The 12,263-nt window shown below is 33.2% G+C and overlaps 1 protein-coding gene across 1 annotated transcript in view; it reads right to left on the bottom strand.

Moving 5' to 3' along the window:
• The window catches only part of CNTNAP4 (contactin associated protein family member 4), a 202,679-nt gene that overhangs the window by 65,448 nt on the left and 124,968 nt on the right, over positions 1–12,263 (bottom strand). Inside the window, exons 4-7 of the mRNA XM_058826085.1 lie at positions 8,471–8,618; positions 2,483–2,686; positions 2,123–2,307; positions 53–196 (exon numbers count right to left, since the gene is read on the bottom strand). Of these exons, the coding sequence (XP_058682068.1) occupies positions 53–196; positions 2,123–2,307; positions 2,483–2,686; positions 8,471–8,618 (681 nt within the window). The remainder of the gene's footprint in view (positions 1–52; positions 197–2,122; positions 2,308–2,482; positions 2,687–8,470; positions 8,619–12,263) is intronic.

Below are 12,263 nucleotides of genomic sequence, written 5' to 3'. Positions count from 1 at the left end.
TGATCTTTTTCTCTTTTAGTTGTTTATTCTTTCTTAACTATAAATCTCTTACCACAATGTAGATCTGAGATTTATGCCTCCTGGCCAGGTCAATAATGTTCACTCCATTATAATAAATATTTTCAAAACACCCATGAAAGTTCCTGCGTGATAATGTCCCTGATTTTCCAGGCACTGGGATCCCTCCAAAGCTGAGCTTAGAAAGAGAAAAGAAATCAATAATACTATTAAGTAATTTTCTAAGGAAAGAAGTTGACTATACTGTAAGAGCAGAAGTCAAAGACTGGCCCTATAACGAATCTGCTACTTCTTGTGTATTTCACTGTATCACATCTGCATATTAAAAGAATAGGCTAACAAAAAATTAGGCTATATCAAGTTAGATGTGTGTAGGAAATTATTCTGACATTTTGGGGGTTTTTTATTCTTCTGATGTCTCTTTGCAGTGCCTTTAATCAGTTTTCAGGGTCCATTACAGCTGCAAAAGCAATGAGAAGAAGAAAAAGGCCAAGTACATGGAAACTATGCAAAACAGTGTAAAAAGGGAGAAGAAAATTAGCAGCAATTTCTTGAAAGATTTGAGTCTAACTTCTCCATTCTGTGCACACCATAACTACCATAACAGAGAACAAGAGTGCATCAAATTACATTATTCTAGAACAGATTCTAAACGAACTAAAGGAGGTACATTTTTCCTTTAAAAATGCCTAGGCTGTGCAGTTCCTTTGTATGGTGCTGTAAAATTACTTAGTTTCAGAAAGAAATTGGAAGATTTAATAAAAATAAAAACCCATTGAGATCTACTAAATTCAAGAATATCATTCTGTCTAAATACGTCTCTGCCCTAAGGCAAAAGCTGCTAGAGAGCAGTAAATTATTGTAGAAAAGCATTGCCACAAGGGTGACCTTAGTTCTGCTCTAGTCTATGTTTTAACTGTTGGACACCATCAGAAATAGGATTCCAGTATAAGTGAACATTTGAGCTCACATATTTCAAAGCTATTCTGGACAACATTGTAAAAAAGGTCAGTCTAAACTATTAACATTTTAATTTTTAAATTTTGCTCAATGTTTAAAATAATTTTACCCCAAAAAATCAACCAAAATAAAATTTATCAGATTTGATTGTTATTAAATTAAGAAAAAAATTATAGTCAGAAGTGCAATTATAAACACAGTAGTTCTTTTTTAATGTTTTTATGCTTTCTTTTTACTTGTATTAGCAACATGTACTTCAAAGTACAGTATCTGGATTAGATTAAAATTTAATTTGCAATATTGACTGACATAGTAAAAGATACTTATTTGTCAACCAGTTATTTTCATTCTCACTTTTTTTTTTAATTAGTACTGTCCTCTGAACTTTGATATTATCATTTACATTCAGAAATTCTGAGCAGATATTTTTGAATTGAAGTAATGCAGACACAGAACAGCATGACATCTCACTCTAAAATGCTTAAAAATTGGAATGAGTACAATAAAGTCTGCGGGTTCCACACATTCTGCTCTATCACTCATTGTCTTATCCAACAAACAGTATAGGGCAAACATAAAGCAGCCAGTCATCACATTACAACTGTGAAATAGTGGTATTTTTAACCACAGGCAGGAAAATTTCACAGCATATTACATCTACTATTTTTCATTAATTTACTATTTGTGCAATCAAGATTTTTTCACAGTACAATTTTCAGATCTAGTAGGGATTTAAGGCTTGCTATAAAACATTTCTAAAATGGTTTTATACTGATATATTGCAATTTTCATCAAGTTTTATATTCATAACATTAATATTCATTAAATAATAGCATTGAGTTGGGTCTCATTCATTATGTTTACAATACTTTTTATCACATTTGCAGCTCTACTGAAACAAAGGTATAAAAATAATGAATTCTGAGATGAAAAAGATGGTCTTTGAAAATACTGAGCTGATAGTCCAGTGGGAGATTTGTATTTCAAGAACAATTCTTTTTCTTTGATTAATTCCCTTAACAGACAGAAAATCCCCATTGTCTTAAGGACTACAGACTTCCTTAAGTTATTTTTCCTTTGCCTGTTTCAGTGCATTTGCATAACAAAGGTAATAAATGTAATAAAGGAAAGGTAATTTTCACACCTCATAATCAAGGTCCAAATAACTGAATTCTCCTTTTGCATGAAAATGATGAGTGTGTTTATCCACTGTAAAGTTTACTTGATTGTTAAAATGCTCAATGAGAACAGAATGCCAGTGTTGATCATCCAAAAGGCTGCCCAGCGTAATATTAACTTGGGCATTAGAAGGATGAGTTTTAGTATCACCTTGAAAGAAGAAAAATAAAAACTATTAATTTCATTCAAAAATATAATTATTCAAAAAATATACTGCTAGCTTATCATACTTTATACATTAAAATCTACTTAACAGTTTAAAGAGAAGTTTTAGTCAAATAATGCCAAATAACTATATTAGACTTTATGAGACTATAGCTGTTACCTAAATTAATGAGTAAGGACAGCTTCCCTTTAGATAATTCCATGGTGATGTGGTCTCCATTTTGTCCTTCTCTGTGGAGGAGAATTCCATCACTTTGCATTGTCTTAAACTTCAGAGAAATCACATCTTTCAGTGCATTAATGAGTTTTTTATTAAATGTGTAAATTAGACAACTTTTCCCATCAAAGCCAACCACCTCAGACCCTAGAAGTAAAGAAATGAAAGACAACGTATAATGCTATGTCTAAAGGAAACAGTTGCATGTTACTTCAATATGGTATGAAGTTCCATCACTAACATCTCTAGATCCACTTGTGCACTATAAATTCTACTTTATTTTTCCCTGTATATTAAGACTGCTGTGCTTTAACGATGATGGTATAACTGGATAATAAAACCATGTGAGAATAGATCTGGCTTCTATTCAAAGGTGAAAGGTAGGTCTTCCTTTCCTTGGAACTATAAAGTACTTTCACCATTTCTGTTTTTACTTGTATTCTTAGGCTAAAAAATCTCTATTAATTTATTCGCAATTCATTCCAATGAACAAAATCAAGATTAAAAAAAACAAAAACAAGGCTGCTGTTGACCTTCGGAAAGGGAAGGGAATAGGGCTAAATGATTTTATACCAATAATAAAAAAGAATATCCATCAAAATCAGTAGAGATTGAACAAGACACAGACACACACACACACACAAAGGAACTGATAACACTATAAAAAGCTCCTAGAGTATTCACAGTTCATATGTAATGAAGAAAAAAGTTACCCTTGAAAAAGACATTTTTTAAGTGAATGAAGATGTAAAGGACACTCAATAAAATATAATGTTGTTTTTCAGATGACTGGTTAACTTCTTGCAAGTCAAGGGAAACCCATTATCTATTTACTAACTTTAAGTAATTTCACTAAAATATTTCTCCATATGGTCAGCATGGAAATGAAATTAATTCAAATTCACTCTTATACTTTAGATTAGTAATTTATATTCCATTTTCAAAAAGCTCTTGTGAAGTGAATGTCGTTATATTTTTAAATATAATTTCTTGATTTTCTTTATATCTTGATAATGAAGAATTCATTTATCAAAAGTACAATGAATAAATATGACATTCTATCTAAGTATCAATCATAGATTAACTATTTTACTTCATTTTGTCACTGAATGAATGTGGACAGCAAAACTGTGAATTAATGTTGAATTAAAATAATGAATGTGATGTAGAATAGCTTCAATAAAGACTTCAATAAGACCACTTGTACATTTATATACATCTACCAAACCAGCTAACTAGAGATATTCTTAGTAGGCAATAACTGTAGGATTGGGAACACACTCCTCTTATTAGTTACTGGGACAAGAGCATAAAAAACATTAACATGGCTCTCCAAAATCTCTTACACTATTCTGCAGCACTAATTCCTAAGAAGCAAAATCTGCTATGTCTAAATTTTAAAAATAAACAAAATTAAATTTTGCCCCTGACCTCACCCCATGAATTAATGAAGATTGCGAAAGGTTTGCAGATGGCAATCAAATTTCTTATAACATTTCTCACACAGGTCTTGTCTTCACCATCCATACATTACCCCTAGAAATATATTTAAAGGGTTGCAAGAAAGACAGCTTGGGTGTCCTGCAGGGTTGTAAGGATAAATAGGCTCTGGGCACACATCCAGGGTAGCATAAGATTTTCCTCACTTATTTACCAACTACTTGCCACTTCTAGTAGCCGCTGGACTTCAAAATCCCGCTACATGGATTTTCTCTACTGTTGTAAAAAGGAAAAAGAAACAAACAGGTGGACTTGTTTTATGAGCACCCATCTTTTGCTTCTACAGTTTGCAACATGTCTTCCTTAAATTAATGTGATGTAAATCCTTAGTACACTGTGAAAATATCTTTGAAAATCACTAAATGCCCCTGAGAAACTGGAAATTCTGGAAGCCTCACATACCACAGGATCAAGAATCGTAGTGATCCTGAACAAAAGTTTTAGCTGAAATATCTTTTTTTTTTTTTTTTAATCTTTATATCAATTGAAATCAATGCTCATGTTCTATAAAGAAAAAAAACAAACAAACAAACAAAAAAAACTTAAACCAATGCAAACCAACAGGCCATTATTCCAGTTATAAAGAGGATATGAAGTCTTTTTTGGACTGATGTAACTGTGATGTTGAGAACATTTCAGCCAGGAAGGAAATGCTGTAATAGCCTCAATACAGTTAGAAGTGATAGAGAACAGTGCAAAAGGCTTTGTGCAGTATCTGCAGTGCTTACTGTTAGGTATCATAACATACATATCTAACAATTTGTAACGTACATTATATATTTATTTTCCAGTTTTACAATTTAATATACTTTTAATTTTCATATTTGAACCTTTCCTTCTGCCCACCATGTCAAAAAAATCCCTACATTTTTGTTTCTTTGTTTTGTATTTTTCAGACTAATGGTTTTCAGAAGATGAAATAAGAGAGTATTGTAAAAAAAGGGTGGAAATTTTAAGCTTAACACATTTCTAAGATCTCTTTTTTTTTGTGTGTCATGACAAAGCTTAACCTGAACTGTGTTTTACATGGCTTAATTGTCAAAATGTGGCATTTCAAGAACAAGATGCAGGAAATGTCAGTAGTGATTCATTGTTCTCTTTCGTACACACTAAATAGAAAGAACTATCAGGCAGAGGCTTCCAACAGATTTTGGGCTGAGGTTCAGCACAGAGTATTTGCAGTGTAGTCAAGGCACAAGCAGATGTTTTATCAGTTCACATAAAAGCAGGTGAAACACCTTGAGGTAGAAAACCGACCCTCCCTTCCTCCCTGCCTTCCTGCCTGCCTCCCTCCCTGCCTGCCTGCATGCCTTCCTGCCTCCCTTCCTGCCCCCCTTCCTGCCTCCCTTCCTGCCTCCCTTCCTGCCTCCCTTCCTGCCTCCCTTCCTGCCTCACTCCCCTCCTGCCTCACTCCCCTCCTCCCCCTTTCTCCCCTCCCCCCCTTCCCCTCCCCCCTCCCCCCCTTCCTTCCCTGCTCCTCCCCCCCCCTTCCTTCCCTCCTCTTTCCCTCCCCCCTTCCTTTCCTCCCTTCCATTTTTTTAAATGAATATAGAACATGAGTGAAAAAAACAAGGAACATTGCAGAGACAGCAGAGTGAGGAGGGAGAACTCAATGGAAAAAAAACTGGAGGAGAACTCTTCTAACATTTCCTGTAACTGACTATAGTCCATAATTGACTACCCTTGTTTGGCATTTCTACTCCATAAATGCTGAGGCAAAAATGGAAGGACTTGCCTGGATGCATACTTTACAGTTATATAAATGTGACAGTCCTTGATTTAAACAGTATATAGGAGAAAAGGAGTTGCATGTAAAAAAATTTAAAAAAAAAATTTAAAAAAAAAATTAAAAAAGGAAAACAAAACACAATAATCTGCTACATCCTACAGGAAAATATCATGAGTATTACCAAGCCTCACTGAGGCTGTAATTAAAGGGGAAACAATATTTTTGAGAATACTAGGCAAAGTTATTCAGAGTAGGCATTTGACTGGAAGCAGATTTTGAAATACTGTCAAAATTTGCCCTGTAAGTATGACTTCACTGAGATAGTAATGACTTATTTAGGCATTTAGGACTTCTTTAGACATGCATTTCTTCACATCACTTTATGAAGTAGAAAGATCCACTTCCTGTATTCGTAATTCTTGGAAGTTTAGTTCTAGTTGTGTAAAGACTGACAAATGAAATTAGTGCACTTGAATACAGAACACAGTTCACATACTTGAGGGTAAATGAAGAGAGAGTTTACTCTTAAAATCTAATACCCAGTGAGAGCTCCCTGAAGGAAAGGATGAGAAAATGGGACATGTAAAACATGTGACTCAAAGCTAAAGTAGATATTGGCATTTCTGCTTTTCTTTTTTTCTGGTCCTACTTTAAGAAGTACACAGTCATTCAAAAAGAGCCAGGCATAAATACTGTAAAAATAACTACACATCCTCATTGTGTCTGATAAATGGACAAAAAGACTTGAGAGAAAGAATCAAACTTTTGTATTTTTAAGTATTTTTGAAAACTATAAATCTATAATTGCCTGGTTTGTCTTCAATGGCAATCACTGAATTTAGCTAGTAGAAGCACTTGGTAACCAGTAGATGTTCAAAATAAATACAGAGATGATAAGAGGCCTGCAATTAATTTGGAATGATAGTATTTATAGGATAGGGAAAATAAGCATTTCCACAACACTCAATATCACTAATTCACAAAAAATTCTTAACCAGCTTAAAAAAAAAAAATTACATATTTTTGACGACATCTTGTTTTTCACATACTGCATTATAATAAATAATGGATGAAGTAGATAATCCTTTTAATTTCATCCTCATCTTAGAGGATAACTATAGATGATTTACTTCCATAAGCTATCTATAGGATAAATTTTGTGCCCGGTATGTAAAATGCAAAAAAAATATATAATCTTCGTCAAAAACAGTTAATGGCTACACAAAAATATTTTAATTTCATAACTGCTTATTCTAAATGTTTTCTTTTTTCATTTGCATGGATATTTTCTTTATTTATCCTTTAGACTCATAGAGTTTTCCACTGCTGGGCAATAGGCATGACACAGAAGACAGACATAATATGAACCTTGCAAGTTGTGACAGAGAAAATTATGATAGTGAATGTAAATAATTAGAATCTGGATTTTAAGAGCAAAACTGAACAAGGATTTAAATATTACCACAGAAATCAGGCCTCAAAGGGAAGACTCAGATGAGATTTTAGCTGGGAATGATAAATTTATCTGTTCAGTCTCCATCTTTAAACTTTGGTTGATCTGGGACTTAAAAGAGTTGAGGGTAAGTTGAATCATGGTAATATTTCTCATTTAGTCAAGTTTTCAAGGTCATTTTCTCAGATTGCTCTAGGAATGTTCCCAGTCCCAAGGCAGCTGTGACTGAGGAATTTTGGGTGAGCCTTTCAGGCCCTTCTCCTGGCATGAGACGTCTGTTTTCTGGAATGGGGAAGTTTACTTGATTTCTCAGGTGCCTTAATCTCCTGCATCCAGGTTTAAATTTTCAATATCCTTAGTTCATTACCTTTTACCAATTTTACAAAGTCAAGTTTAAGACAGAAAGCCCAGAGATATGTTTCCCTGATATACACTTAAAGTCAGATACAAATGCATGGCAACAGAAAACAGATATATGGAGACCATCCAGAAGAGATCAACCATACAAAGTATGGAAGTTGAAAAAAAACCCAAAACAACAAAGAACAGATCAAGGTATGCACAAAAAACAATTAAAGAAGTTGCTTAAAGTAAATTCTGTTTAAGATGTGAAGAATAAAAAGCAGTAAAAATCTTACTGAGAGGAATTTTTTTAAAAAAAATCCAGGGATGAGAAACTGTAACAGGAAGATGTCAGGAATATTTACACTGTCCAGCAGATCAATAAAACCACAACACTTACACAATCTACTTCCAAAGGCTTATGTCAGTTATTAAGGGCACAAAAGCTATTCTAAAAGTATCCCTTAAATACATAAAAACTTCAAAGTGTCCTTCAGTTTTTTATTTGCAGATGCATCTAGTTGTACTCTTTCTGGCTCAGGATCAAGACCACATAGATTTAAAACTGTAAACATTTCCCATACTTTGGCCTTCAGATAGATAGAAAGTATACCATGTTAAGACGCAATTTTTAGGACTATGGAAAAAAAAAAAAAAAAAAAGAGTTTCCATTAAATCAGTTATTGGATTATGTCCACATCATTCATTCCAATACAGAAAGGACTGGAAAATAAGCACCACATATTGACAGTTGATGTAGAAATAGTGAAGTATGAACATAAACTTATTAAATCAGTTTTATTTGAGATTAAATTTAATCTTAGAAATCTACTTTCAAATGCTATTTAGGTAGGAAAAGACACTGATGAAGATTCATTTCATTTAGCTGACTCAGAAATAAACTTACTATATGTGCATCCATACACTTCAATGCGCATTCCAATCCTGCCATTTGGATTCCAGTCCAAAGGTACGAAACGGAGAAATCTTGCTTTAATAGAATGCTGAAGCTTATAGTACACGACACTGTCTGCATTTGTGTTTCCAGAAAAGGCCTAGAAAAAAATGAAAAAGAAATCAGCCACATCCACATTGAATACAGAAATATATGGAAGTATCCAAAGTGATCCAAAAGATCAGTATCTTTTCATTTTATATATTTTATTTCCATTTCATCTGGCAAATAGTCAAGCACAGGAATAAAATGCAATTGTCAGTGAATTTCATAGATGAATCAATCTTGACTATTCTTTTGGATAAGGTGTTAACTCATCTGTGTATTTAGTGCTTTTGCTCCACTCAGCACAGTATTTAACAATTTCTAAAATTTCAGTGAACAAACCCTGCAAACACAAACATTCCTGTCAAAAAACATGTAGAATATGCTCACATTTCATGGCTCTATCTAACACTTTTGCATAAGAAAACAGAGTGATGTTTCTCTCTACTAATTCCTTCTACTGAAAGGTTAAATGGATTTCATTTAACCTTAGCAAGCCTGTTTCAAATGCATAATATGCTGTATTTAAAATAGTCTTATACTGACAGATCATGGTAATAAAAGACTTTTTTCCAACTAAAGAATCCAAATTATTGTAAAAGAAATGTGTTTCAGTGTCCTGTTAAAAAAAGGAAAATCTTTATTTCAGTTTTTACCAAGGTGAAAGAAGTAAGCTTTTTTTGCAGAATTTAACTGATAAAATTACTTTCCCTTTTTCTTACATAAAGAAAACAAAAAGACAAAGAAATATAAAGAAGAAAGTTTTAAAAAAGGTTTGCAATAATAAACTTTAGCATACTAAAAACTGGAGAATATATTCTGATTTCTCTGGGTTGTGTGGTGCTTTTTTGTCATTACATGTTTATGGTATGTGAAGCAGAAAGAATTTGTTCAGACATTTTGAATCCAAATATCTGACAGCTCTCTGAAATATTTAGATGAGCAGTATTTAAAAGATTACACATTTCTGGCTGTATGAACAGTGCTGTTACCATAGCTATAAGCCACAGATGTTGCAACTGGAGAAGTACATAGCAACCAACATCTTTAGGTATGTAGCTTTTCTTTCCGTAAGTTTTAGAAACAGAGATGAGCGTCACTTTATTTATTCACTCATTATTTATCTTTCTGTACACAGATCTTTGCACCTTCTCTCTTCTGTACCAGAAAAATTTCAATAAATTCTAATCTCTGAATTTTCAAAGAGAAAAAAATAATTAAATAAAAAGTCCCCAACCAAACCAACTAACCAATTGAAACAAAAACCAGATCATTTAGTGACTTGGCTTGTTGAAGCTAATCTGTTAGGCTAGCAATAAGCAATGAGAGCTAGTGACATTGAATGTCCACTTTCAGCTTCATGCTTTGTAATTCCACTAACACAGCATGTAAAGGTTGAAATATATTATAACAAAAATCAGAGATGACCTACTATTTGGAAGGTGAGACCCTTCCAGACCTCTTGTCCCTTCAAATCCAAATTGTAGTCTGTAACAAATATAACTGCCCACGAAAGTGCCAATTAGTTTCTTGACTGAACCAGAACCACGCCCCAGAAGTTTAAGTACTGTGAGCAAATGAAGTGTTCAGTTAGGATTTAAATTTTTGCAAAATTGTTTTTGGACAGCAGCCACCTCATAAAAATTCATTTTAGTTTTGCAAACAGAGTGTATATGGCTTGATTTTTATATTTTCTTTTTTTAATGTAGAGTGTATTTAAACTGCGTGGTCTTAATTTAAAATTTGGGTTCTGGCTTCAAGAATAACCTGAAAGTACTTCAGACTACTCCTTTAACACCATTCAGAATGGCCAGTTTAGAAACCAGTATTTTTTTGCAGTAATTTTACAAGGCTTTTATCTGGGACAACCACATTTTAGAATGTATCAATTGTGTTGAGTATTAAATAGGTCTTTATTGCTTTTTTAAACAGTCTAAAGGTTAAAATACATATTTTTTTATTTTTTCAGTCTAAGTCATCTTCAGAAAAAGAAAGGACTAAATCAGACTTCTTTTTCTCCAGACTACAGTACTAAAACAGTACCTAAAACCTATGGAAGCAGTCTGTAAGCTTCTTAGAGAATTATATTCGATGTGACAAACAGTCCAGTCTTTTCAGTAGAACACAATTACTGTTTCATGGTCCAACCCAGAAAGCATAGAATTATAACCATATAATGAGCCTCTTTCTTCCTATCCCCCTTCTTCAGACTGTTAGATCACTTCATTCTTATGCCAAATCATGTATAGGGAACATGCAATTACTTTAGATTATGCAGAGTCCTCACAACCTACGCAGACATCTAATGGTTAAAAAGATGTCATGTGGCCCTCAGTTAATAGGAATAATAGACCTAATAATTGCACCTAATAAACACTGTTTGCATAAATATTAATAGGGTTATACACTTAATGCAATATTACTGCTTGTTGAATCTTAGTTGATGCATTTACAGGCACTATATTATACTGGGTTTTTTTAATAGCTTGAAAGCATATCATCTTCCTCAAAGAATGCAGTTTTTGAAACACTGAAATACTATATTGCAGTAACAGGGCCACTTAGCAGCATAGATATCTAAGTAGGTAACTCTCTGCACCATATTTTATTCCATGAAGTAGAAGTATTCTGGTCTGTACTGAAGTCTGAACTGAGAGCCTGAACTGCTTCTCAAACTTGGTTTAACCGTCCTACTCAATTTCTAACCCAGTAATTTCCTAATCTAAAGCTGCTTTAACCCTGATTTGAAAACAGAATTATTCAGTGTATTATGGTGTCAGAAATAACAGATGCACTCTGGACTGCACTGGTAAAGCTAAGTACTGTCCACAGACGGGCATTAGCAAGCTCAGAATGTTTGTGAAGGTAAGCTTGCATCAAGACAAATTTAAAAAAATGATCTTGGTTTCTCTGTGCATCCTCTATGTAGAAAGCACATGTGGGCATTGACCAGGGATAATACAGGCATCCTGCCCAAAACTTTCTCACAATCAAAAATTCCCCCAGAAATGAAACTGTGTAGGACCCATACTTCAGATAACCTAAAGGACATGATATTTATTTACTAATATAACTTTTACTATATATACTATAAGCTATAGTATACTATAGTATACTGTAAAACAGAATACTAAATACTATAAAACTAATACTAAATACTAAATAATAGGCCCAAACCTTTACATATGTTATGTACCCATTGCAGTAAATATATTTATTAAAAATATTACATAAATATAAATATAAATATAAATATAAATATAAATATAAATATAAATATATAAATATATAACTATACTTAGCTGCAAGTCCCCATTCAGTGTTTAATGACAAGTACTGGAACAGGACCAAACCTGAATAGTTTTTTAAGAAAAATTGCAGTACTAGTGAACCTCCGGATGGGTCTAACTTCATCATGTGGTTTATGTATTCTATTACCAACACCAGAAAAAGCAGTTGAACAAAACAGCGTGAAGTAATTTGGAACTGTTTGTACAAACTACTGCATAAAAATCACACTGCCAGATTAACACCTCTACCATTTTCACCCAAAACTTCTAAGTTACATCGAAGTTCATTTAGCAGTTTAAACTATTTACATCTCAGTAAAAAAAAAACTTAGTACACAGTACAAGTACACATCAATTGACATGTTTTCTGAACATGAATCCAAACACTCAGACTCATCCTTCTCATCCTA

The sequence above is a fragment of the Poecile atricapillus genome, chromosome Z (genome assembly GCF_030490865.1).
Source record: "Poecile atricapillus isolate bPoeAtr1 chromosome Z, bPoeAtr1.hap1, whole genome shotgun sequence".
In the NCBI taxonomy this organism is placed as follows: Eukaryota; Metazoa; Chordata; class Aves; order Passeriformes; family Paridae; genus Poecile; species Poecile atricapillus.
This window is presented reverse-complemented; position numbering and strand designations above follow the sequence as displayed.